The sequence below is a fragment of the Ricinus communis genome, chromosome 1 (assembly GCF_019578655.1).
Source record: "Ricinus communis isolate WT05 ecotype wild-type chromosome 1, ASM1957865v1, whole genome shotgun sequence".
Taxonomy (NCBI): domain Eukaryota; kingdom Viridiplantae; phylum Streptophyta; class Magnoliopsida; order Malpighiales; family Euphorbiaceae; genus Ricinus; species Ricinus communis.
In genome coordinates this window covers 2,422,723-2,450,480 of record NC_063256.1, presented here as the reverse complement: position 1 = coordinate 2,450,480, position 27,758 = coordinate 2,422,723, and the positions used below count along the sequence as shown (strand labels likewise).

Sequence of the window (27,758 nt, the reverse complement as noted above, 5' to 3'; positions counted from 1 at the left end):
CTATACGTGCATAATTAACATTATATTCAGATATAACTTAAAACAAACATTAACAGAGTTTAAATTTTTTTATTTTCCGCTACAAAAGTTTGACTCGCAAACAGGCGGTAATAAGCAAATATGATCCACTAACTAACGGTTCAATTAGCCAAAGCTGAATTGGAAGTTGCAAGTCGTAACGGGCCAAAACTATAAGACCTTTCCAATGACCCTCTCACGCAACGGACTTTGTCTCTCTCCCTGTAATCCTAATCAATTTATTTTTATTTTTATTTTTATTTTTAAGAAAAAAGAGACTAAATTCATTGCAGAAGAAACTAATAGTAATAATAATAATAATAATAACGCTCTCTCCCAATTTCAGATCTACCTACACAGACAAACGCATACAAATCTGAAAAATTTCACCAGCACGCCAACCAATACAGTTTTAGCAAATTCACCAAACTCCCTCGAAATTTGATTTAGATTAATCGGATTTTTGAATTATGTGGAGCTCGATTGAAGCTTTGAAACAAAACCTAAACAAGATTGCACTGGATGTACATGACGATGGTGATGAAGAGGAGCTTGAGATCTATGCCTCCATCAATGACGGCGATTACTCTGATCGAAGAAATTCTCACAGTTTTGCTCATTCTAAGCCGGCTTTGCGCTCTCCAATAGCCAATGGAATTGACTCGTCTTTTCATTCTGAGGTATTTTATATATATTCTTGTATTGGATTTACGTTGGCACCAAATTAAAACACATTAGGTTTTAGATCAATTGGGGGTTTTGTGATCTTTATTTATTTTTTTAATTTGAAATCCCAAGAAATGCTAGTTTCAAATTTGTACACTTAAGCTAAGAAGTGAGTGATTTTCAGTGTAAACTACAGTTAGTCAATATTTTTACAAGTCTTATTTCATTTGTGTTCAATTGAGATTTTACAAGTCTAGTACGTGTCTTCCAAGCTCGTGGTTAATTATTATTGGAAATCTGTGGAGTGATGATTATCTAAAATTTCCAACATTTTATGCTAAATTGTTATATCATTTTTTATTCATTACATTATTATTTTTTTGTTTGTTGAATCTTATAAGTGTCTTGATTCTGCTATTGTGATTAACCTTCTTTTTTGTTTATTAGATGAGTTGCTATCGTTGTGGATTATATAGTTAATTTGACATAAAAGTTCTAAATTATTTGTGCAATGTGTAGATTGAACAGTACAAAGCAGAAATTAGGAGGCTTCAAGAATCTGAATCAGAAATTAAAGCATTATCAGTTAATTATGCGGCTTTATTAAAGGAGAAAGAGGTATTCCATTTCTTGTTTGTTGGGTGTTCACTTGTGCACTTGTAAATTTCTCAGCTAGCCTTGTACTAGTATATTTATCCACCAATGACTGCAAAAATAAAAATTAAGGAACTGTGGGTGGCAATTCACAGAGTCCATAAAACAAAATTGTAGCAAGTTAGATGATTGAATATTTGATATGCAACTTATAGCATAGTGGCTTAAACTCTGAATCAAGTTTGCTTTTCAGGAATATGGTTTTGTTGTATAAGTTTCTGCAAGCTGTATTGGTGACAAATTAAAAGCATTGCTTTGCTGCCCAATTTACAGGATCAAATTTCTAGATTGAACCAAGAAAATGGCTCATTGAAGCACAATTTGGATGCAACAGAGGAAGCTCTGAATGTTTCCAGAAGTGAGAATCCAAAGGCATCAACAAATAACACCCATGTTATTAAGGTATTTCCTGAAATCTGTCAATTGGAATTTTAATCCTCTTGTTTAATGCTGTTGCATATATTTTTTATACAATACTCCTTGTCTCTCCTTTTATATGTTATGATTCTTGTTCAGTTCATATCTTTGAGAAGCTCGTCAGCATGCAGTGCAGATGCTTGGATGTATCTTTTGTGGCATAATTCTACTTATAATCTATCAACATGTTAAAACTAGATATCTATTACAAGTGCATGCATACATGTTGTCACATTGTTACCTGACCAGCATAAATGCGCTTCCTAACTTTTTCTGATCTTTCATTAGCCAGCTCTGTATTGCGCCCATTTAACATTTTAAAATGGAAAGCGACAGTCACTGATTGTGAGGGTTTATCTTATAGTATTTTTCACCGTTCTAGGCTTGCATTTATATATACCGAAATCTTAATGATGGTGAATCAGAATAATATACAAAGCATTCTTATCCATCAGAACCATCTGCAAATTGGCTGCCCCACTAGCAAGGAGAGACATATAATCACATACTCTTGTATGAAGATATAACATTGGAAATGCATCTTTGGGGTGAATTGCTGATAGCACCTTTTGACTTGGAACTATGGCAGATTTGCACGTGTCACCATGAATGTTATTCAGTAGGTTAGTGGATTATGTATACTGCATATCAGAACCATGTCAGGCCTAATTCTTCTGTATGTTATTAAATCCTGAACCAGATTTTATGTTCTCATGTTTTGCTTCCTCTTTGCTGCATTTAAGTTGGAACTATTGTGATATGGGTTCTCTAAGTATTTTTCTTCCCAAATATTTAAGGGTTTGCATCTGGGGGTTGTTTCAAAATGTTGTGGATTTCTTTTACTTGCTCAAAATGTCAAAACATCAGGTCTGTTTGATTTAGGAAAATAGATGAACTGGAGTAACTATGATTCTGTAATTTGTGCAGGGAGCTGTTGATCAATCACCCAACCAACAGCATAAATCTGCAACTCAAGCAAAAAGCCGTAATGTTGGAAACCAAATGCAGAATGGTGTTTTCTCAAAGCAGGAGGGAGTAGGCAATGGAATTATACGTTCTGATCAAGCTGATGCCATTCATCAGGGGAAGGAAAAGGTAATGGTGTATTTTATCCTGTACTCTCTTGTTTTTTACACAATGTATGAACTTGACAACAGGTACATGAATGCCTTCTAGGAGCTTGCAGATTTGCTAGAGGAGAAAAATAGATTGGTGGCAGCAATGCAAGCTACTCATGAGTTACAAATAAAACAGCTTAGATTGGAACTTGAAAAGGAACGTGATAAAGTAACAAATGTACAGATAAAGTTACAAGGTATACCTTGTTACTCTGAAACCTAGTTCTGATTATTCATAATTTTTCATCTCAAGTCTTTCTGTAATTTCTGATGAATTACTGTCAAAAATTTTACCCTTTCTGTGAATTCCAGAAGAACATAAGTTGAATGAATCTTTTCAGGAGCAGGTCAGGACGCTAAAGATGGGTGAATCCAAAGTGAGTGTTTGAACTTGATACCAAATCTTTACTGAAGAGTCTGTGCTAGTAGGAATTAATTTTTAACAGTTGTATATTGACCATGTACTGAAGCATGAGCCTGTTATGTTCATTGATTTTTTGCTACTGGTAATATAAATGTCTGTTTGATCCATCTCTGAGGACTTTACTGCTGTTATTTTACCATGTTGCACATTATCACGCTTTCTTTCTTTGAAATGACCTAGTCAGTGTAAATTGATAAGGGCAACAAACTGTTGGTCTAATGGAATGTCTAAGTTGTAATAACCCATTGATTGATTTTCCTTTTCAAAGATCTAGTGGATTTTCTGCTTTTGCTTTCAAATTGGTATCTACCTACATATATTTCTTCCTTGATTCATCTCATTTTTCCATTTTTAAAGTACTTCCAGAAATTTGAGTTAGTGAGAATTTTTATATTCTGCTACTTACATGCATATAATCTTTGTATTCTTATCATCTCATATGCTTTGAATTGTAATGCTGGTAACTGTGGCTCTAGAGCTTTATTTTGCTTCAATTTCTTTTTATGCTTTGACAGTGATGCTTTTGTTGAATTTTTTATTTTTAAACTTTCTTTCTTATTTTGAGTCTCTGACCTATTTGTTTCAACATCATTACTATCAGACTTCTATGGAGATGAGTAAAATACGCAACGAGTTGAACGAGAAAATATCAGAGATAAGACGACTGCAAATTATATTAAGTAGAAGAGAAGATGAAAATGCTGATGATACTGTGAAGGGTTTGAAAAGGGTACTTGCCACATTAGAGAAGGAGAACGCTAACCTTAAGGTTAATATTCTTGTTTATTTTTCAAAGAATTGTCATGCAAGCTATTTGCCTTGTTTTAGTAGTAGAATTTTTTTATGTCCACTTTTGTTGTATTGGGCGCTTCAAATGCTGTCATTTTGTAGATAGCGAAGAATGAACTTGAGGCTGCTTTGGAAACGAGCAGAAATGCTTCACCTGGCGAAACATCCCTGGATGGGGTAATCTCTCTCTCTCTCTACATGCGCCTACCAGAAATATTAATTATTGAGTATTAGCAATTTTCACTGACCATGGAAATGCAACTCGATTGTTTCTTTATTTATGTGAATATTTCTTGTTTGTTTTTCTCATTTCTTCTCAGAAGGTAGACCCATCTGGAAGTTTCAACGCAAAGGAAATGGAGTCATCATTGCAAAAATTGGAGAAAGAATTGAAGGAGACCCGCCATGAAAGGGATAAAGCATTGCAAGAATTGTCTCGGCTTAAGCAGCATTTATTAGATAAGGTTGCTATTTGTACAACTCGTACTTTCTCTTGTAATCTTAAGTGGTCTTTTTTCTTTGCTTTGGGTGGTTTTGTAGTTTTACTCATTTATTTAGATTTATATATTCCTCAATCCTCAGCTACAATACTGTTATTGAATTTCAGCTAAGTTGCACAATGGATTGATCTTTATTTAACATTCTATTTTCTAAAAATAACGAAGTCTCCGTGTTTTGAATGATTAAAGGCATCTGTAGTTTCACTGTTTTGCTTAAATGCTTCATAGCAGGCAGAGCTTGTTGATTAAGGTTTTAAACAAGGATTGCAACTGTTGTGATACTTCTAACATTAAAGATACATTGTTCTGCTTGTTCCCTATGAAATTCATTTTTCTTTAAAATTTTGAGGTTTCCGTGCTAAGCTTCTGCTAGTGCTTGTGCTTTATTTATACCCATTTCTTTTCTTTTATATGCTTTTATGCTCAATTATAATGATGATACTATCTTTTTCATTGTTTGTATCTTCATTCTCATTGCATGCTAAGGTGAATGCAAGATATCTGGTTTTCGGCAGTCTATGCTCGAAATAAAGATTGTGTCTGCTACTATATGTCTAGGAAAATGAAGAATCAGAGAAAATGGACGAGGACAGTAAAATCATTGAAGAACTTCGTGAGAATAATGAGTATCAGAAGGCTCAAGTATTACATTTGGAGAAAGCGCTGAAGCAGGCCATTGCAAATCAGGAGGAAGTCAGGATGATTAACAACAATGAAATCCAGAAGTCCAAGGAAATAATTGAAGATTTGAATAAGAAACTAGCAAATTGTATGAGCATTATAGATTCAAAAAATGTTGAGCTTCTAAATCTTCAAACTGCATTGGGTCAGTACTTTGCTGAAATTGAAGCTAAGGTAAACTGTTTATGTTGATGTAAAGGTTCTTCTTGGATCATCGTGCAATCTCCAATTATTTAATTTTAGTTATATTCTTGCATTTATAGGAACAATTGGAGCGGAACTTGGCTTTAGCAAGAGAAGAAACAGCTAAACTTTCAGAGCTTTTGAAAGTAGGACCTTCCCTTCTGTCTACTTCTAATTATGATTTGGTTTTATTATTATTTTATGAATTGCAATGCGTTTCTTTTTTTTAGCACTTTTTGTAAGTATCATTCGATTTTCTTTTCTTTTCTACTAGTTGGTGCAAAAGCAAGTTTAGGTTTCAAGGCTTTCTGTTCTTCTTCGTCTTTTGATATTTTTCAAACTTTGTTGCCAACTTGCAGTTAAGTATTGGCCTATATTGGTTAATGTGAGTTGGTATCAAGTGAATTCTCTTATCCTTCCTTATGTTCTTTCCTTTTTATAGCTATTAGCTAATGTTCTAGGTTGCATCTTATACAAGAGTTAGTGGCTTGTATCTTTTTCACATCCAACCCACATTTTATAGATTGAGTCCCCTAGTTTATCTTTAAAAAGCCGGAACATCATTGATTCTTGAATGCTTGTTTTTCTTGTTGCTGAAAGTTTTATATCCTGATCAGTTGATGATTTTCTTTCAAAGCAAGCAAATTTTATTTTCTCCTTGTGTGGAAAGTTGTTTTGTTTCAGTTTTGAAAAGAGCATTTTACTCCAAAGGAGATTTACAAGTCCTTGCTTTCTTCAGGATGCAGAGCAAGGAACAGAGGCATTAAAGAAAGAAAAAGAAAAAATTTTAGCCAAGCTTTCACATAATGAAAGGACACTAGCAGAAGGGAAAAATAGAGTAAACAAGCTTGAGGAAGACAATGCAAAATTGCGTCGTGTTCTTGAGCAGAGCATGAGCAGGCTCAATAGAATGTCCGTGGATTCTGATTTTCTAGTTGACAGGTTAGCCTGTCTGGTTCTCTCAGTAAAATTTCTGCTCTTTTGTTACTGTTTGCATCGAATCCAAAAGTACACATTAAGCAGTCACGTGGTGATGTCTAGTTGCTAGGATAATAGGATAGCTTGTGTCATGTTTCCTTGATGGAAATGGAGATTACAATTTGTAATAAATGATTGGCTTTTTCTTGACAGGCGCATTGTGATCAAATTACTAGTGACCTACTTCCAGAGGAACCACAGCAAAGAGGTGTGCATCTTTCATCGTACTATTGATTAGGATGATGTATTATGTTGAGAGGAGAACCTGCTTTTCTTAGCTTAAATTCATGATGTTCATGGTCAAAAGCTATCTCTCACAGTTGGATGATCTGGAGAACTTGCTTTTCCCACATTTATCTGTGTTGGAATCCTCGACTGTTCCACGTCTCACAGACTTTGGATTGCGACTTGTTTAAACACCCATTGTTGGACCTTTTTTCTGTCTTCCCGCTTTCTCCTCTTGATTCTCCCTCTCTGGTGGGCCGTGACTTATCTTATATGGTGGGATACAGGTTCTGGATCTCATGGTTCGCATGCTTGGATTCTCTAATGAAGACAAGCAGAGGATAGGTATTGCTCAACAAGGTGGCAGAGGTGTTGTTCGGGGAGTCTTGGGGCTGCCCGGCCGCCTAGTTGGTGGAATCTTGGGAGGAAGTTCATCTGATGCACATGCAAATGCAGCATCTGAGAACCAGGTTTATTGTTTTTCCTCATAGCGAACTATTAATAGCTGAACTGGAAACAAATGATTGGATTATGTTAAGAGGCATATTTAATCTGCTGTTTGTGCGTCCATGTTTTGGTATTCTTACATGTAGTGGCGAAAGTCATGGCCTTATAATCTTAACTGCATCTCTGTCGTACTATATATTTCACTGCAGTCTGTATTGTTATTGTGTAAAATTCCTTGGTAGTAGATGAGTACAGTTTTGAGTCTCAAGTCTATTTGTGTTCAGTCCTTTGCAGATTTGTGGGTTGATTTTCTTCTCAAGCAAACTGAAGAAAGGGAAAGGAGGGAATCTGCAGAAAATAGAGGTGGACTCATGGAGGATTCGCAAGGACAAAGTCCTATTTCAGGTTCACCAACCCCACCTTCAATACCTAATACAGCAGGTACTATATCTGGCATATCGAGACCAAAATTTTCTCCGACCCCGGACTATAGTCCCCTCCCTGTTCAAGGAAATTTACGGCCATTTGAACACTCTGATTCTGAGTTCTCGACGGTTCCTTTAACATCCTCGGATAGCACTTCTCGGATTTCAAGATTACTGAAACATTGAAAATATGTCTAAATTGTGTGTAATTAGGCAAAGTAACAGATTTTTTTCATTGATGCTGTAGCTTGCGATCTTGTTCATTAATTCGTTCATATCAAAATTAGAGATACCTGCTTCTTCTTTTACAAGAAAAACAAAAGCAGAAAAAAACTGGGGTGATAAGTAACAGATATCAACGTATCGTTGTTAGTAGCTTGAAATTTCCTACTTCAATTATAGTTAGACTTCTTCAGCCGAAGCCAAGCCCAAATTAATATTGATTCTCACCTCAAATGGGCCATGACTCGTCGATTCTTCTGCTTTAAAATGGCACTTGGCACTCCCGTTTCTTGTCTGTTGCACTTCTATGACGCGAGGAACCTGAAGATAGGCCATTCATTTTTTGAACTCTGAAACAGTAAAGTTTTTCATCCCTTCTCCGAAAGGAAAAGGAAAAATAGACACCTGGTCATTGATGCCTTTATAATAGTAAAATTTTACGAGTGTTCTCGGTTCATCTTGTGTTTGATTTATATACAACAAACAAAATAAGATCTCCCAGTTACTCTTTCTCTTTAGTGCTTAAAAGGGTCAGAAATCCAACCCATTTGCATGATCCCGACAGTCTATTAACCGTGGAATGACAGCCATAAAATCAAAACTCAACAGACCAGATATCAGCTACACAAGATGCCGCATTCGTCCTAACTGATTAAAATGTTTATTGCAAAATAATGTTTTGTTTCACACAAACGTATAAAAAGTTACGTTATGTTGCACAATGTTTACTTTTTTTCTCGCTACTGGTGATCACGATTTTTCCCTGCCTAGATTTCCTGGCTTTTTTCTTTTTGGGGGGGATCATTAGGAGAGAACTCCACCCAAGCTCCATATAGAGCTAACCTGCTCCTCGTTGTCCTAAAAGAAAACCCCCTCCCCTTGCATCCTCTGCTGTGCTACCATTACTAAAACTCTAATAGCAGTTCAAAATAATAGATTAACCATGTATACAAGGAATCAAAAGACATCCGATATAAAAACAAGGTCCAAAATCCAATTGTGGAGGTGTTACCACCTGCAGACAGATCATAATGCTTTCATAAAACAAAGCTACTTAAAAAGTAACCCCATGAAATACCCAAGTAACTCAAAACTGCAAATCCTAATAGCTTGGAGAACAGTTGGATGGGGTAAAAAGAAGAAAGAGCTCTAGCCAAATATGAGCAATCACAACCTACAAACCCAAGATTACCAGTCGTCTGCACAACAACAAATCTACCAATCTCCCTAGACCCTCTTGGCCTTCAATGCTCCCACTGGGATCTTACTCAAAACCTTAGCATCAAACATAGCATATTGCTTTTTGATCTCAATCATTGCCTTCTCTGCAAACGGATCAACTTTGTCCTCATACTTCTCATATAGAACCGGCACAGTGTGCAGTAAAACGAAGGCTGTTTTAAGAATTTTAAAGGAAAAAAGAAATATCAGTAATTGCATCTAAAGTGACGAATATGCAAAGATATATCAAATAAGTTGCAATGTTCGTACTTATATAGAACAAGGTCAAGAAGTTGCACCAACACCCAACAATTGATAGGGCCCAGAATGCAGCTATAACCTGAAATTGAAAACAAACACTCAACCAAGTTTAGCAATCCGAACACAAAATAAAAATATCTCCTAATTGCATAATAAGTTAAGGTCACGAGAATGGTGAGGATGCAGGCTTCACAAATAAGGCAGCACCAAAACTACCAATTAAGCATTTATACTGGCACAATCTAATCCACAGAAAGAAAGAAAATCTTATTCATACCTACCAAAATTGTCAAATCATTAACTTTCCTAGACAAAAAATAGTGCAACAACAAATGAGCTACTTAAACTATAATGAAGCCTTTAAAAATTTGAAGTAGATAGGACTAGATAAATAAAGGGAACATACAACTAGAAATTTCTTCAAATCTTTTCCAGATGCAATAGAACGTAAGACCGCAAAACCATGGTTGATTTCCATTGTGAGAGCTGAGGCAACCTGGAGGACTGGTTCTTCTGGAATATGAACTTGTGGGATTCGGGGCGGAGTCCTAAAAACATTGCACGTTAAAAAGATGAAATAAATAAAGTGTGGCCTATAATTGTTAATACATCATACAAACAAACGACGGAAAAAAAAAAAAAAAAAAAAAAAAAAGAAGAAGCAGAAGATTACTTATTGATAAAGGTATGGGCATTGGACCACAGAAACAAAATCGCAAGTGTGAGGATCGAAATATGGCACACTAGAGTAAGGAGATGGTATTCAATCAACTCGAAAAGGATCCAGATTGCAGTTGCTGTTCCAAGCACACTAGCCGAGATCTTCTTGTTTCTCCACAAGAACACATCAGCAGCTGCATCAATTCTAAAATATTAATGTCTTACCACAACTTATTCAAAGATATTCTACAAAAATTAAGTACTCAATCCGTTTCTTTTTTTTTTTAATTATGAATTAGTTACTAAATCAAGAAAATTTTCAATTACTTTGCAATGTTTATTATCAGCAAAATATAGCAAATTTCTTAGACTAGAAACCAATAAAAATCGATTTCAATCAAATTTTAGCAGAATGTAAAAGCACAAACAAACTAGGCCTATAAATATATATAGATATATGCAACTTATACTTGAACAAGAATAAGTAAATCCGTCTTTCTCAAAAAAAAAAAGGGCAAGTAAATTACGCTTTCCTCCGCCAAGCACGTGGTGAACAGGTCTCTCCCTTCCAAACAACCGGAAAATCTTAGCTTTTACCGAAGACGGAGATGTCGGTTTCTTCTCCGAATCAGATTCTGAATCAGAAGAAGACGACGAATCGTGAGCATGAATCTTTTCACTTATCTTCTCCATCACTGATTCAATCGGACTTTCAGGATGCTCTGCCATGCTAACCTAGATCCGCTAAATCAGATCCAAAACCCTGATTCCCCGAAATGAATTTTTCCGGTGGCAGGGAAGTACCTATTGAGTGAGTGAGTGAGTGCAAGGAGTGAAAATGTAGGTTATTATGTGGTCTCGGCTATATAAACCGCAGAGAGGTCCGAGCCTGAGGGTCGGGTTTTTGATCGAACCTGGGTGGTTCGATTAGAATTTGAAATGGAAAAAAGTAGACGGCGTTAGATTTTCAAAGATCGAGGAGTGACGACGTGTACTGAAATTCTGGCAAGGATGTGGTGAGGAGATCCTTTTTAGTACAAAGAAACGTGGAGACAATTAAGGACGGTGGATTTTTGATGTCTAGAAAGGCACCGACCTGGTAAAGTATATTTATGACACGTGGCGACGCATTGTGGTTGGATGGACGGAATGGACGGCTAATACTTCTTGCGGGGTTGTTTTGTAATATTGACAAATACACCCCTCTTACGGGGTTATTTTCTAATATTGACCAACATACCCCTCTGACGGGGTTGTTTTAATAATGACAAATATACCCCTCTTACGGGGTTATTTTCTCGTATTAAAAAACATACCAGTTTTTTGGGGTTGTTTGCTAATGTTGACAAACATACCCCTCTTACGGGGTTGTTTTCTCTTTTTGACAAATATAACCCTCTTACGGGGTTGTTTTCTAATATTGAAAGATATACTGCTCTTACGGGGTTGTTTTGTAATATTAGCCTTACGGACTTGATGTTTCAGTGGGCTCCACGGTGGCCTAATGTGTGGAATATATTCTTAAAATATTTTTTTTATTTTTCTTATATTTATATAAAAATAATATAAAAAATTTATTTATTATTATTTCTCAATCTCTTTATAAACTTCAAATTTAACTTAGTTCGTCAAAAAGGAAATTTAAATAAGTTGGTTAGTTTTTATTTTTATTAATCAAAATCTAAACTTTGGGATCAATTGATAAGGTATTCTGGTATAAAAAGTTTTGATTGTGTAATAATTTTTAATTAGCACAAAATCAAACTTAAATTATTTTAATTGATAAAATGCACAATATAGATTGTTATAAAAAGACTAAGAATGAAGATAATTTTATTTTGGGTGTCAATTATAATACAATACTCATTGTTGATCATATAAATTGAAAGGCAATATTAATATCGTATCTAATATAAATAATGTTTAAGAGAATATATTTTATATATTTACTATAATAAAAATTTAGAATTCTTCCGTGTGAAGTATTTCAACTAATTATAACAAATTAATTCTATCAAATTCAATCACAATGTGAAGTGATGGAGACTATGAACCTACTAATTTGGTTGTTGATTTATAATAACTATTCGATGGATAACGTTATTATTATTTTAATAATAAAATTACCCTAATAGATATAATTTAATAAAATATTTAATATTTAAAAATATTCATAGAATTTTAAAATTAATAGCATACTAACTATTTTTAAATGTCCTTAATTCTTTTTAAATTTTAAAATTTTATTGATGTAATTGGATATAAATTATTTTAGAAATTATTTATTAGTTAATTTTAATATTATATAAATTAACATACTAGTATAAATGATATCATTATTTCTTAAAATTAAAAATTTATTATACAGTTAAAGAAATTCTTATTATTAGATATAATATTAAGAATATTATTTTTAAAATTAAAATTATTAGCTAATTGTAAAACTATTTTATTAATTAAGATAATATTAAAATATAATTAATAAACTATTTTTTAAAATAAAATTAGTATCATAATCTGATTAAAAAATTATTTATTAGTTAATATAATATTAAAATATAATTAATATACTAATTTTTAGAATTAGAGTCGGTGATTAATTATGAAAGTAAATTATGATCAATAATTTAATAGAAAAATTATAAAGTTAAACAATGTGTAAAAAATAAATACACATATCAAAACAAAAAGTTCATGTGTCGAAAATTAAACATATAAATAAAAAAAATAGATTTCAGAAATCAATGTATATATAAATAATCAAAAAACTTTTTTAGCTTAAAAAATTATACTAGTTTAATTTTGTTATTTTCCCGTGATGATCAATAAAGATTATCCAACAATTTCTCCCAATAAAATGGGGCATGAGCTTTAATTTCACAAGCTTTTATGAAATTTGGATAAAAAGTAAGGAGACTTTTAAGTTCAACTTAGCAAACCTAATTTTAGATATAAACAGTTTTGCTTATTTTATTAGGGGCCAACTGTTCAAAGAGTTAATGGTTAACCTTCGTATAGTAACTGTTTTTATTTTTATTTTTATTATTAATCATATCCTCTTCAAGTTAATAAACGAAAATGATAGATTTTTTTTTAATTTTGTTTTATTTTAATTAGCATTATAGTTTTAATGTATTATCTAACAAATTATATTTTAACTACTTTACACATATAATTATTAGATTCTTTCCTCTTTTTTCTTAACCTCCATAGTTCCGGGATCTGGATGTGAAAATGCTTACAATTTCATAAGCTTGTAGGGAAATTTAGAGAAATGTCTAACTTTATACCTTCATTTTTAAAATATTACCAAAACACGCTTCAAAGCTAAACTTATTTTTATACAATTTATGTAAAAATACGCATATTTACTTTAAAACAATATATCCAAAAGCAAAAAAATGGCATCAACTAATTCAAATAAAATTACCACATCAAAATCTCAAGAAATCTATAACAATCTACAATAAACAATCTGTAAATAGAGAGAAGTACCATTGAAGAGAAGATGAAATTTACACTATGGTCATAGTCATTTCTTGTTATTTGCCTTTCTAAACTTTCTCTTGTTTGTTGTATTGTTTTGTTATATTTGAATATTTGGTTTTGATTTATGGGATGGAAGATGGATTTTGATGGCCAAATATTTTCTTTTTAGAAAAAAAAAAGAAGAGTAAAATAGCTAAAGTAACTTGAATTTGGATTGATTTGAAAGGATTTAAATTGGACTATTACTTTTATTGTTGTTGAGAATTGCTTGAGGTATTGATAGAAATTTTCTTGTAAATAAGGAAACATGATTTATATATTCTTTTCTATTATTCTTTAGCTTTAGTGTTTGTATTTTGGTTTTTTTTAGATGAAAAATCATATTGAAGTGCAATTTTTTTTTTAATCAGATATTGTAGTTTAAATATTTGACAAAATATCTCTATAAAGTAGTATTGTTATTATTGACCCAAATGAATACGGTAAATATTATATATTGAGTATATAATGAGTTTATTTCAAGTATATATTACTCTAATTCTTACTAAAACTTTTCCATTCAGATTGTAAAAATCATATTTTATATCTTTTTTTATTTAAATATGAAAACAATACCCATTTTTTTCACCACAATGGATACTGAGAATAAAATATAAGATATGTAAAATTTGATATAATATGCATTCTCATATCGAAGAATAACAACTTTTAAAATCTCATGGTTATTAGTAGATAGTATATTCTGAGTTTATTATGAGTATATATTTTATATTAATCTTATTTCGAGTATATAAAGAAAACAATATAATCACAGCTCTCTTATGATGTTCATCAGTTTGTTTAAAATCATAATTACACATAATCTTTTTCTATAAAAAGACCATACATTTGTAAAACTAGTAAAATATAAAAAAAAATTATAAGTTTAATTTTTGAAGATCTAATTAAAAAAAAAAAATCTAACAAGATTTGCATTTTGTCATCCGCATCAATATTTCCTTTCTATTTTTTTGAAGTTTTAACATCAATATTCTTTTTTAAAGGAGAGTCATCAACAACATTTTCCTTTTTAAGCACAAAGTCTCCATTATGCTTTATAGGAGATCAAACTTTTTTTTCTTTTTTTTTTTTTCTAAAATCTCAACTACCTTTATCATAGAATGAGAATTATTTTTCTTACACATTATATCTAAATCTTTACTAGTAGAAAAAGAACCACTGTCTAAATCTCTAATAATTTCTTACCATTACATTTAAAAACCACCTGCATGAAAAATTCAAAAAATAAGAAACAGTGGAAAGTTAGAAAGAAGTTGAAAGATAAAAATAGAGAAAACAGAAAAAAAAAATGTTAAAAGACCATACAACAAAAGAATTTCAAAGAAGAAAATTGTGAGAAAAGTGGGTTTAGTGTAAAAAAAATAGTTAGAGGCAAAAGAAAACAAAAAAAGCTAAAAAATGTATAAGAAAGAGAACAAAAAGTAAAAAACTAAAAATTAAAAACAAAGCATATAAAAGAAAAGCAAAGAAGAAATAACGTATATGATGTAATTTTTTTTTTTAAATAATTGTTTTTGGATAATACCGATAAAGCCCAGAAATGTAATCGGGCCTAATTTGTAAGCCCATGTCAGATCACGAAGGAATCACCCGCAGGCAGAAGTCGAGCAAAGAGACCGCAGAGAAACAAAAGGTACGGCCACCAAACAAGGCATATGAATTAGCTAAGAAGTTCCCCGAATTGGCAGTAAACAGAGAGGTCACTGGTAACCTTTTGTTGGCTTCAGTGCATGACATGGAAATTGGAATACTCCCTTGTCCACTTTCCCCCATTCTAGAGGGTGTCATTATTTCAAGACCACACACATTCTTTTCAAGATTGTTTGTCCAAATAGAATTTTGGAAAATTCCCTTCTTTTTATCTTTGCTCTGGTGCACTTTCAAACGTTCTAGTGGTTACCCAGTCATAATCAATTTTTATTAAGGGGGTGGCCCATTGATATTATGTTTCATTTCTATTCTTTTTGAGTCATAACATGATCAAAAATAAAAAAATTCAAAAGCAGTCTTCTCCTTCAGTGATAATGTGTGACCATTTTAGAAGTAAAAGATAAGAAATATAAACCTTCTCAAGCTCGTCCAAAAATAAAGAATAGAAACAAAGGAAAAGCAATCACTGCTTTGATATAGGAACTTGATAACCCATGTTGGTCCTACTTCATGAATTGCATAATTACTTGGCTGAGAATACATATGGCTGCTAGCTTTTTCTGTTTTATCCAACCATTGATGTGCTCCCTTTATTTTTTGGGGCCTTGAATTAGCTTCCCTGCTGCTTTATAGAAAGAAAATAAAATTCACTGCCCTTTTAACGGACTGTAACGAAAAAAGCTAAATATAAACAGAAAAATCATCTGTTTACTATTTCATTGAATTTTGGTGTGAGAGAGAGAGAGAGATGTGTATTCCGAACAGTCCATGCATTGCACTATACAAAATATCAACTGACAGAAGTTTCTTGAAATATAAAGATTTAAGGCAGCATAGATAAATCATATTCATTACAACATCGAATATGAAACAACTAACGAAAGGGTCTAGGAGGCTTTTCTAGGACAGCAGAAAAGAAAACTTCCCGATCATCATCTTTGTCTAGCTTTGGAACGATGACCCATTTATGCTTTCTATACCTTAGCATCTTAAAGGATTCCAAATAATCATTCAGATCTTCTTTCAGGCAAAAGAAGCTGTCGATCCACAGCAAACCCCCCGGCCTTAGAACTCTGTCCCAATCATACAATATAAAGTCCAGGAGCACAAAATCAATCCAACCGTCGAGAAATCTTGTTGTGTGTATCAAATCCAGTGTATTATCAAAGAATGGAAGCCGTTGATTTATAGTCAAGTAAAGAGGTACAAGTCCTCTTAGAGCGATCATTTCGCTAAAAGGTGCCCCAAGATTGATTGTTGCTGAGACTATTGTGATATTGAACTCCCTCATTCGAGCTGCGAAAGTACCTGTTCCTACACTGAAATCCAATCCAATCCTGATCTCTCCAGGCTTTATATTAAGCACTTCAGGTATCAAAAAGTCTGCAGTAAGATTCGTGCTGGGATCGAGATCTACGTGTTTGATCCATCTGGGCATTTCATGAGCTGTGAGATTGAAGCAATCTGCACACTTAAAGAACCCCTTACGAGTGCTATTGTTAGCTAGGCAGGTGAAGTTTTTGCATTTGTAATGACTCCATCGGACATTTCGATTATCAGGAAGCTTCCACATCGACTCATTTATAGGAAATGGCTTGCTGTACAGTTGCGGGGCTTTTGAGAAGCATCTCCTTCTTGGTAATGGATCACATCCATGAACCATCAGCCTTTGAGCCAGTTTCCAGTCATCGTTGCAGATTTCACCAACATCGTAATCCATATACTCTTCAAGCTCTTTCTTCATGGCAAAACAAGCATGCCCAATGCTTGTGAATGTTCCATTAGCTCCCATGAAGTTCTGTTTCCCTAACCTGTTAGGTTTGATCCTTATATACTTGCGAATCTCTTCTATAAGGAAGAAATCACCAGGTTCATCTGACTGTCGTTTTGGCCTTAATAGAGGATGGACACCTCCGAATTCACTGCTTTGCTGATGAACTCCTTCATGTGATGCTTGTATTGACTTTATAAGCCCCAAAATGTCAGCAAGAAAATTACTGTATCTTGACAAATGTGATGTCAAAGTTGAATCCGCTCGTATATCTTTTATCTCCTTAATTTCGTTCTGGATTTTTCGAACAATATCTCCAACAGCAACTGCCACTTCATCACTTCTAACACTGCTCTGATGCTCGGTATTAAAATGATTGTATAAGGTATCAGAAATAAAAACAGATCTGATGGAGTAGAATTTGGATAAAGTAGCAATGCAAATCAACAGAGTCAAAATACCAAGCATAAAAATTGGTCTATGAAGTACTCCACACCACCTTCCTATCTTCACAGAAATATTAGATTTCCCCATCTGCCTTACACTAAGGAAGAACTCTTAACAAAACCAAGTATCTAAAAGATCCACAACAAGTCACATCCTAAACAAGCTCACATATTATAGATGACACCAACAAAAAGAATTCATAAAACATTAACTATAAGAGCTGGCATAGAATGAAAGAAGCAGAGGAAGGGGTTGTGTTGGAATACCTGAAACTCTGAAGCTGAAAGGTATTGGCAGGGAGAGGCAGGGGAGGAGGATGAGGCTCCTGGGTTTGACAACAAATCATATTATTTTAATTGGCAAACGATCTTGAAAGTAATTGTAATTGGAAGATTTTGAGATCAGAGCCAGAAATTGTATATTATAATTATCTTATTGAGTGCTGAGCTTCTTGAGAGCAGTTAACTTTCTACATAGTAAGGGGCCTTTGAGTATAGATAGTCAACTTTTTACATCATTCTATTATTATATATGCTATTAAACCTAACACACATTATATAGTACTCGCAGTCATCATCTCGTTCGTATAAAGATCCCAGTTTTCCTGCACTGATATAATACATATATAGCTCTTCTGTCTTCTGTTTCTTTCTGCTGTAATATAAAAAAAGGACAAGACTATAAACAAACATGTGCCACTGTCCAAAATACTTGAGCTTCACATAAAGGCAGGCAGAAATGCAGGGCAAGGAAAAGGCATGGCCAGTTTGGAAGTAATTAAAAAATGATTGTATTAGATGTTATTAAAGCATTTGCATTACATGCACCGACGCACTGGACCTTCTCTTGTGTATGTTACAAGTAACGTTGCTGTTTTTAATAGTGTTTCTTAACAAGACTTCACTCTTGTTGCTGAAATGTTGGTTGAGAAATCCCTGCACATTAACATTAATCATCTAGAGGTGAAAGTAAATAATTTATCGTACAAAAGCTATGTTAGGCACAATAAGAAATGAATAAAAGAAACTCTTTCTCTAAAGAAGGAGAGCAAAGGCCATGCATATGTTTTTGTTTTTTTTGGAAAAGAAAAAAGAGAACATAATTCTACAGTCAAAATACAGAGGAAAAGAAAAATGTTCAACTCAATGTAATTAAACAGTAACACCCAATTCTTACACTAGAAAGACAAGCTAACAGTCTATATTAGTCTGTTTCTCCATTTCTCTGCCTTGGCAAATCAAAATCATAATTCATCCAAAATGAAAAAAAAAAAAAATCAATTCCCATCCGACAACCTGGGCCTAATTAGAAAAGAAAAAAATTTACAAATCCAAATCACACCAAAATAAGACCCCAAGAATCAATCACCATCAACAACTCCACAATTCCACAAGCAATCAAATAAAATCACCTTCTCCTCCTTCGATCCGCCGCGTATTGAGACAAAGGAACAACCTCCGATAAGGGTGTGGAAAGCGGAGTAGGAAGCGGCGAATTCCGACAAACGGGACAAGAACCATTAAGCTTTAACCAAGCATCAATACAACATAAGTGAAAGAAATGCCTACACTCAGGCATCATTCTTAACATCTCCATATCTTTATACTCACACAAACAGATAGAGCAAGTAGTATCAGTATTCCCCTCCTTATTAAAATGAAATTTCGGATATGAATTTATTACCGCTTGGTCAAGACCAATAGCTGCACTTTCTTGGTCACGTTCAAGCTCTTCGTCATCTTCAGCAACGAAAATAATACGAGGTAGAATTATACCATCAGTACCAGAATTGGGGTTACTGTTATTGTTGTTGTTGTTGTTATCATTATTAGAGTTGGAGGTGCGGTTACGAGAAGCGCGGCAGCAGATGTAGGAAGCGAGGAGGATAGTGGAGAGGAGGACGAGAAAGCCTAGGGCTATGGCTATTGAGTAGCCAAGGCCCAGGTTGGTGAGGTAGCCGGAAGGATTGGATGGAGTGGTGGAGATGATGGTGGCGGAGGAGGAGGAGGAGGGAACGAAGGTGGTGGACATTTGAGGTTAAAGGAGGAATTAAAAGAATCCATTTGAGGGAGAAAGGGAAGGGATTAGGGGAGATTTTTTTGAGGGAAGGTGGGTGGATTTTCCAGCTGCTGCATTTAATACTTTAGGTCTGGAAGCAGAGCATTGCATTTATTAACTCAAACGAATAAAAAGGGTACAAATTCTGGGCTGGATGGGCCTTTTGCTTGGGATTTGAAGGTTGGTGCAGTGTTCATTTGTTTTGTTTTTTCATGATATGTTGTCTGTACTTTACTTTGTTTGAGCTATTAGACTCGATTCCAACAACAGGTGAGAAGAACATGAGTGTTGTGTCGAGGTTCCCAGTCGTCTGTTTTGTTTTTTTGTAGGGATATTCTGTTTCCAATGTGTGAACGTATGATAATGGTTGGTCAAAAAGGTTTCTAAGGAATTTCTATCCTGTGATGATTGAACACTTGAAACTAGTGATTCTTGTGTTATGCGCTGACTGCATCCATAACGCAGCTCCAGCTCACTGTGCTGCTGCAAGGTTTTCGAATTTAATTAACTCCACTGATTCTAATAAATACGAATAATAAATTGAATATCTATAAATTTATTTAAATCCATGATTTTAGTCCAACAAGTAAGTCTAAATAAATATAAATCGAATAAATAATTTCTTATACAAATAAAAATATAAAACTTATAAATCAACTTTATTAGACTATATTTTATTCACTCACTAATGAATCAGCTAAAAGGTGGAGGTTTATATAATTAAAACTAATTTATTCAAATAAATAACCATTATTAAAGAAGCTGAAATAAATACTTATCAATTCCAACTCTTAATAATTTAGGAAAGACTCATTTGGCTTAGAGTGATAATAGGAGTAACAAAGGCAGGAGAGAATGACCAACTATTACCTGAATATATACTTTAGGAAAAGTGGAGTTAAAAACTTAAAATGATAAGCTACATGGCAATTTTTGAACCTTTTTCTTTCTTCTCTTTCTTCTTGGGATGCCAACTTGCCGTTGCAGAAATGGGCCATCGGATATTCAACTCCCTGTGACAGAAAAACAAACGAGAAATCGGCCCTTTTATTTTTATTTTCCAAAGGCAGATTTCATTGCTGGGCAAAATAAGATACAAGATAGGCTTATTAAGGCAGAAATCAACATGTGGGCAGTCCCCTTACTTATAAAAGTAAACTGACAAGAAACAAAAGCTTTTGACAATTGTCAAATATCCTTCAAAACACTACTGATCTGTGCAGCAGGCCCTGACTTTCCAGCAGCTGCCTCAGAGATATTTTAGCATCCCCTTCAAACGAAACCTGGGACCATCCTCGTTGAGCAGCCATCACCATCACTTCACTCAGGGCTAAAGCTTCTAAGAAATTGCGGGCAGAGACAAAATGTATAACCTTCTAACCGATGATCTTTTCTGCCCTTTCCAATGCGTTGCTATAATTTCTATCCCTCCTTTTTTCTCTAATAAGTTCACAGCTGCATCTGTGTTAATTTTGATTATTGGAAAGGGTGAAGGTTGCCATTGAAGTACTGAATTTGTACTAGTCGAAGCTGATTGACCTGCACTCATAGCGTTCAAAACAAGAGACACTCCGTGACTTGATCATTGAGGTTGATGGCTTTGAGGACAATTTTTCCAGGACCCCAATCTTCCTTCTTGAATATAGAGGCATTGCGAGCTTTCCACAGCTCCCACAGAACATAGCAGGTTAATCGAATTATAAACTGGCGCCAAAACAACCCAGTAAAACTACAATTATAAACTGCATAGACAGGTTTCGTCGCCCAAACCACATCCTGGGCATATATATATATGTACAGTATATCAGAAGAAATAACGTAGTTTCAGTGACATAATGCATTTGTAGGGAGTCTTCCCTGAAGCTAAGAGCCAAAGGGAATACTGAAAGCCTCGAGGTCCTGTCCACTTTCAAATGCGGTTATACACTTGTCTTGGTTATCTTGCATCCAAAGATTATAAGCGGAATCACTTGTTTCTGAGCCGATCTTTTCTATCATCATTGAATTTTAGAATTGTTTTTTAAATATATTTAATTTTACTTTTCATTCTAATTTAGTTATATTTACCAATCAGAAAATAATACAATTATTTTTTTTATCTTTTCTTAATCACGTGAAACTATTTAGATTCATTTTTAAATTTAATCATATACATCAAGAAAAAGTTGAAGCCATATATTTTAATTTCTTTTTGATAAAAATAATTATCCGCTAAAATAAATATTGGAGTTGAATAATTGAAATAGAAAATATAAAATCTAATAGTATAATAAAAAATAATGCTTAATTTAGTAATCATTTATGAGATTACCCACAAATTTTAAATAATTACTTTAAACTTCTCTTATCAACTCTATTCATTCACCCTTCTAATAAAAAACCAAAAGAAAAGAAAAGAAAAGAAAGGGTATCATGAATAAGTGGAGCTCCGCCACACTGCAATTAGACGACTAGGAGTTGAAGAAATTTAGTAAAAATAAATAAAAAGTTAATGAATAGGATGACGGAGCAGTCTTGTAATCCCGATTACATTACCATGTTGATACTGACAGAATGGCTCTCTGCTGTTGGTGAAACAAAGAAGTTAAAAAACTTTGCTCACGGATATGGGGTTTCAGATTCTACTGCATAGAGTGGCTTCAGCAAGGGATGACATAATTATCTGAAGCAGATTTACTGCCACTACAAGTTGAATATGTGCAGCAGTTCAGGAGAGCCAGACATTTCTTCAGTTTCTTGCTCGTGTAGTTTCTCTGGTCAGATATGCTATAATTGTTTTGGCTCTTCAAACAGCAGTTAATTTAGAGAACCTTGGTTCTCAAGGCTGTGTTGAAGAACCAAACCTTGAAGCAAGAACTCAGGGACCAAAGGACATGGACAAAGGTCAAGGCTTTAGGTCTCTACAGCATAAAGCTGTACAGACATATCATCACAAGCCTATAAAGCAGGAAAAATGAGCAACTTTTCTTGCCTAAGGAAGAAATGTCGTTTCTACCTTTCCCAGTCTAGAAATGAACGTTGACATAAATCATAAGGGGACATTAGGTAGTTTAAAGACCGTTACTCCTTAAACTTGTATATAACAGATTATACACATACTTATAATCTCGGAATCCATACTTGTAAACTTATCATAGATCAATAAAATTACAACCACAATTTCTACATGGTATCAGAGTAGGTTTAACCTGTCATCACTTACCATTTCCACCAATTCAACCTTAAATTTTTCATCATGTCTCATAATGATATTACAAAATTAACCAACACTGTGTTAAAAGGCAACCAAAACTATTTCAAATGGTCAAGGTCTATTTTTATCAGTTTGAGCGGCAAAAAGAAATTAGGGTTCATCACAGGAACCAGAAACAAGCCAAAACTGATTAATCCAGACCAACCAACCAAAAAAGAAATAGAAGAAATAGAAGAATGGCAGACGACATACCATATGGTCATGTCACTACTCACAAACACCATAGAAGCTCAATTTTCCAGACTATGCATGTTACTCGAGTCATCACTGGCTATTTGGAAAAAGATGAAGAGCCTATATGGCCATGAGCAAAATTATGCTCACATCTTTAATCTAAAACAAGAACTCTCACAAATCAAGCAAGGGACTCGAACAAGCACAAGTTATGCAACTGAGGTACTGACTAGATGTGATGAACTACAAAACTACCTTCCACCGATAGCAGACCCAGAAGAAGCAAGAAGAAGAGTAGAACAGGACTTGGTGTATACCAACTTGGGGGGATTAGACTCAAGCTACGAGGCTTTGAGGTTGCAAATCCTTTTGTCGAGCAACCTTTCAAAAATCGACGCCGTCATAGCCCTCATCCAACAGGAAGAGACTAGACGCGCGACTATGAACGCAACCGCTAACCTTGATAATACAGAAAATACCTCACTCACCACTCAAACCCTCAAGAGGAGCGCCTGCCAGTGTCGAGAAGTGCGACCATTGCAAGAAGCAAGGTCACACCCATGATCGTTGTTGGCACCTCCATCCTCACTTACAGCAGAATCGAGCGAGGAAGCAACGAGACCAACAAGGTTGGAAGTGGGGGGAGAAGAGAGGAGGTTTGGCGGCTTCAGCACGTCTAACCCTAAGGGTTATAAAGAGATACTAGGGTCGAGTCAGGATTTAAGAAGCAGGTCGGATCCTTTTAATTCGATCTGACCCGACTCCAACAACTCCACCCGACCCGGCTCCAACAACTCGACCCGATCCGGCAGAAAATTTTCAACTCTCTCAATTGATTTCTCAGTTTCAATCAATTATTCAGCACCAGCAACCTCGTGGGTCAGGTTTAGTATCTAAAAATTGCTCGAATTCTTTAAAAATTTCTCAAGATTGGATCATTGACTATGGTGCAACTGATCATATGACATGGGATTCAATAAAATTATAAAATTATATGCCTGTAGATTCCCAACAGGTGATCGTTGCCAACGGAGATCGAGCTAAAATCTCTACTTTGGCTTCTCTAAATTATTTTACAATAATGTACAAGATATACTGCTCTTGCCTAATTTTAAGTCTAATTTATTATCTGTTGGAAAAATAACTAGGACCTTGAATTGTAATGTTATATTCTCACCTACTACAGTGTTATTTCAGGATCGAATCACAAGGAAGACAATTGGTGAGGGACATTTTAAAAATGATCTATACTATCTTACGAACTCCACCAACCAATGTCTTGTCTCGACCAATCCAGTCGATCAAGGAATGTTGATGCACCGGCAGTATGGGCATCTGTCCGATAAAATTTTAAACAAGCTTTTTTGTTTAAATTTAAATTCTAGTTATTGTAACATTTGCAAATTTTCTAAATATACTCGGTTGCCTTTTCCTTTATCTTCTATTGTATCTGAAAATATGTTTGATTTAATTCATTCTGATGTTAGGGGACCTGCCTTCGTTACCTCATATAAGCATTTCAGATACTTTGTCACATTCATTGACGATTACTCTCGCACTATTTGGGTTTATTTATTAAAAGGAAAAAATGAAGTCTTTACTTACTTTCAATTTTTTTTTAATTTTATCCAAAGTCAGTACACTGCCAAAATCAAAATTTTTCGCTCAAACAATGGTACTGAATACATAAATAAAAAATTTTCAGACTACTTTTTCAAAGAAGGTATTTTGCATCAAACCACCTGCATTAATACCCCCGAACAAAATTGGGATTCCGAAATAAAAACAGACACCTCCTTGAAGTCACCAGGACCCTTCTTTTTCAAAATAATATCCAAATATTTTTTGGTCGGAAGCCCTCCTAACCGCTACGTGTCTCATCAACAGATTACCCAGTAGCAAACTAAAAAATCTCACCCCTCTAGAAATTCTCAAAGGAAGAAAAATAGAATTAGGACACATTCGAGTTTTTGGCTGCACCAGCTTTATTCATATAAAATGCCATCACAAACTCGATAAGAGTTCGGTTAACACAGTGTTCCTAGGATATTCCTCAGAAAAAGGGGTATAAATGTTATGATCCCTCTACTCACAAGATCTACATCTCTCAGGATGTGTCATTTGTTGAAAGTGAATTTTACTTCACAAATGACCCAACTAAAACTCATAGGCCCCATACCTTATTATTTCCGCATAACCTTTCCTTTTTTGACAGTCAAATACATGATACTCCACCAAGGAGGGAGCCATATCCAGAGGCAATTCCCGAGGCAACTCCTTCAGGGGGAGAGCATGAGAGTAACAGAGAAGATGAGCCACAAGAAGAAATTGCCCTGCGAAGATCCACCCGACCAACCAGACCTCCTGCCAGGCTAAGGGACTATGTTCCCCACAAGGTATCGTATCTAATTCAACATTTCATTAATTATGATTTAGTATCAAATCAGTATAAGGCATACTTAGGAAATCTCACAACACACACCGAACCTACATCCTTTTATGAAGCTAACATTAATCCCAATTGGTGTAAAGCCATGAAGGAAGAGCTCTAGGCCCTGAAAAAAATGATACCTGGGATATTATCACTTTGCCACCAAATGAAAAACCCGTCGAATGTAAATAGGTGTACAAAATAAAATACAAATGTGATGGTACAATTGAAAGATACAAGGCTAGGTTGGTAGCAAAAGGGTTTACCCAAACCTATGGGGTGGACTACCAGGAAATCTTTGCACTCGTAGCTAAAATGAGTATTGTTCGTATTTTATTATCTGTTGCTACTAACTCATGATGGAGTCTGTTCCAAATGGATGTAAAAAACGCATTCCTCCAAGGGGCTCTAGACGAAGAAGTCTATATGAACCTTCATCCAGGCCACAAGTCTTCATCGGATCACTCCTTGGTATGTAAACTCAAAAAGGCAATCTATGGATTAAAGCAATCTCTAAGAGCATGGTATGCCAAGCTAAGCCATTTTCTCTTAAATATTGATTTTAATAAAAATGTGCCTCTGATTCTTCTATGTTTGTAAAACACACCCACACATGCACTATTATTATTCTTGTATATGTAGATTACATTATCATAACCGGTAATAATAATGAGAAGATTGAAGAGGTTAAGTAAAATCTAAAAGGAGAATTTGATATCAAAGACTTATGTCAACTATCATACTTTCTTGGGATAGAAATAGCCAAATCTCATAAAAATCTATTTTTGTCTCAAAGAAAGTATGTTCTTGACCTATTGAAAGAAATAGGAAAAATGGGAGCCAAACCTATAAATACCCCAATGGAAACTAATGTCAAACTTAATTTGGAAGATGGAGACCTATTAGATAACATAGGTCATTATCAGCGTCTAGTAGGAAAGTTAATATATCTAACCGTCACTAGACCTGATATTGCTTACGCAGTAAGTATGGTAAGCCAGTTTATGCATGCTCCTCGTACCAGCCACTTGGATGCCATTGATAGAATTCTTAGATATCTCAAAGGCACCTCGGTTCAAGGTATTTGGATGAAAAATAATAATGCTAATACTATTGTTGGTTTCTCTAATACAGATTGGGCAGGAAGCTGTGACAGAAAGTCAACTTCATGATTTTGCACCTTTGTAGGAGGAAACTTAGTAACATGGAAAAGCAAGAAACAAACTGTAATTGCAAGATCAAGCGCAGAAGCTGAATATCGAGCCATGACATCGACAGATAGCGAGCTCATTTGGATTAAACAAGTGCTTGTTAACATGAAAGTAGAATGCAAAGGACCAATGAAAATGTACTGCGATAATCAAGCGGTCAAACACATCGCATCAAACCCTGTTTTTCACGAACGAACCAAACACATTGAAGTCGACTGTCATTCATTAGAGAAAAAGTACAATCTGGAGAAACTGAAACCCTGTTTATCAGAAGCCACGAACAACTAGCAGATATATTCATAAAGGCTCTTGACAAGGCAAGTCATTAAAATATTCTTAGCAAGATGGGTTATATCAATCCTATTAGAACCCACCTTGAGGGGGAGTGTTGAAGAACCAAACCTTGAAGCAAGAACTCATAGACCAGAGGACAGGGACTAAAGGTCAAGGCCTCAGGTTTGTACAGTAGAAAGCTGTAGAGACATATCATCACAGGCCTGTAAAGCAGAAAAAAGGAGCAACTTTTCTTCCCTAAGGAAGAAATGTCGCTTCTACCTTTCCCAGTCTAGAAATGAACGTTGACATAGATCATAGGGGGACATTAGGTAGCTTAAAGACCGTTACTTCTTAAACTTGTATATAACATATTATACAAATACTTGTAATCTCAAAACTCATATTTGTAAACTCATCATACAATCATAATTTCTACAGGTTGCCTTCATCTGTGTGCACTGATGCTGCATTTCCATTATGAAGAATGGAAGACAAAGGCGGATAAAGTGACAAGGCTAAGTTGATTGCAATCACGATATGTGGTTGTTGCTAGTTTTAATCTGTTTAACTTTTGAATCCTTAGATATGAGAAATTTTGTAGCTTTAATTCTAAAAGAGTATAATGAGGTTAACATAGGCAAGTGGTTTGCGTGGCTGAACAATTTTGCTATGAAATATGAATAAACTTTAATCTCCTTATTTCATTTTTGGACAAATAATTCATATTAAGTGGAGCTCCACCACAGTGCAATTAGACGACTAGGAGTTGAAGAAATTTAGTAAAAATAAATAAAAAGTTAATTTAGTCCAAGTCTTTTTGTTTGATAAACACAAACACTTGTACTCCCTTTTCCTTTCCAAAGGGATTTTTCTTTAAATTTAATTTTTTTTTTAATGCCGGAGAGTTTGAACAGTTCCATTTTGTAGTTGGAAAAAATGACAGTATTGATGTAAAACTGAATGTATTTATTCCTCTTCTGGCACACCACATACTTGAAATTCTGATGTTCACAGATAGTGCGAAAGTATCTTTGATTATTGCAACCTGA

The 27,758-nt window shown here is 34.5% G+C and overlaps 4 protein-coding genes across 6 annotated transcripts; 1 reads left to right on the top strand and 3 right to left on the bottom strand.

Moving 5' to 3' along the window:
* The first annotated feature begins 257 nt into the window (after positions 1-257).
* Positions 258-7,817, top strand: LOC8286697 (golgin candidate 4). Of its 3 annotated transcripts, none has more exons than XM_015728940.3 (15): positions 259-698; positions 1,204-1,302; positions 1,612-1,740; positions 2,683-2,850; positions 2,932-3,070; positions 3,186-3,250; positions 3,899-4,066; positions 4,189-4,263; positions 4,410-4,550; positions 5,145-5,441; positions 5,531-5,596; positions 6,190-6,392; positions 6,582-6,636; positions 6,941-7,123; positions 7,385-7,817. In XM_015728940.3, exons 1-15 carry the CDS (start codon positions 489-491, stop codon positions 7,709-7,711), a joined length of 2,325 nt encoding a protein of 774 aa, XP_015584426.1. In that variant the 5' UTR covers positions 259-488; the 3' UTR covers positions 7,712-7,817. The 3 variants fall into 3 exon arrangements, with proteins under 3 accessions (XP_025015326.1, XP_015584426.1, XP_015584425.1); XM_015728939.3 differs by having other exon boundaries at positions 260-698; positions 4,407-4,550; XM_025159558.2 differs by lacking the exons at positions 6,941-7,123; positions 7,385-7,817 and adding an exon at positions 6,749-6,934 and having other exon boundaries at positions 258-698; positions 4,407-4,550.
* An 878-nt stretch (positions 7,818-8,695) lies between these two features.
* LOC8286696 (reticulon-like protein B5) lies at positions 8,696-10,871 on the bottom strand. The gene is made up of 5 exons (XM_002511884.4): positions 10,417-10,871; positions 9,903-10,083; positions 9,636-9,777; positions 9,239-9,308; positions 8,696-9,141 (listed from the first exon to the last, which is right to left on the bottom strand). Exons 1-5 carry the CDS (start codon positions 10,616-10,618, stop codon positions 8,975-8,977), a joined length of 762 nt encoding a protein of 253 aa, XP_002511930.1. The 5' UTR covers positions 10,619-10,871; the 3' UTR covers positions 8,696-8,974.
* A 4,968-nt stretch (positions 10,872-15,839) lies between these two features.
* LOC8286695 (probable methyltransferase At1g29790) lies at positions 15,840-17,544 on the bottom strand. Its single transcript, XM_025160068.2, has one exon. The coding sequence runs from the start codon at positions 17,391-17,393 to the stop codon at positions 15,963-15,965; it is 1,431 nt and encodes a 476-aa protein (XP_025015836.2). The 5' UTR covers positions 17,394-17,544; the 3' UTR covers positions 15,840-15,962.
* A 779-nt stretch (positions 17,545-18,323) lies between these two features.
* On the bottom strand, positions 18,324-19,815 carry LOC125370724 (RING-H2 finger protein ATL67-like). The gene is given in 2 exon segments (XM_048377342.1): positions 18,324-19,291; positions 19,294-19,815. Coding segments are annotated over 2 exon segments (654 nt in total). The 5' UTR covers positions 19,370-19,815; the 3' UTR covers positions 18,324-18,713.
* Positions 19,816-27,758: the final 7,943 nt, after the last annotated feature.

Bases quoted from the DNA above. Each gene is read 5' to 3' on its own strand.
- LOC8286697 (XM_015728939.3), top strand. From the start codon at position 489: ATGTGGAGCTCGATTGAAGCTTTGAAACAAAACCTAAACAAGATTGCA. The intron at 1,303-1,611 runs GTATTCCATTTC...CCCAATTTACAG, and splicing joins CTTTATTAAAGGAGAAAGAG to GATCAAATTTCTAGATTGAA. The intron at 3,251-3,898 runs GTGAGTGTTTGA...CATTACTATCAG, and splicing joins TAAAGATGGGTGAATCCAAA to ACTTCTATGGAGATGAGTAA.
- LOC8286696 (XM_002511884.4), bottom strand. From the start codon at position 10,618: ATGGCAGAGCATCCTGAAAGTCCGATTGAATCAGTGATGGAGAAGATA. The intron at 10,084-10,416 runs GTAATTTACTTG...GAATTGATGCAG, and splicing joins CGTGCTTGGCGGAGGAAAGC to CTGCTGATGTGTTCTTGTGG. The intron at 9,778-9,902 runs GTAATCTTCTGC...CAATGTTTTTAG, and splicing joins GCCCATACCTTTATCAATAA to GACTCCGCCCCGAATCCCAC.
- LOC8286695 (XM_025160068.2), bottom strand. From the start codon at position 17,393: ATGGGGAAATCTAATATTTCTGTGAAGATAGGAAGGTGGTGTGGAGTA.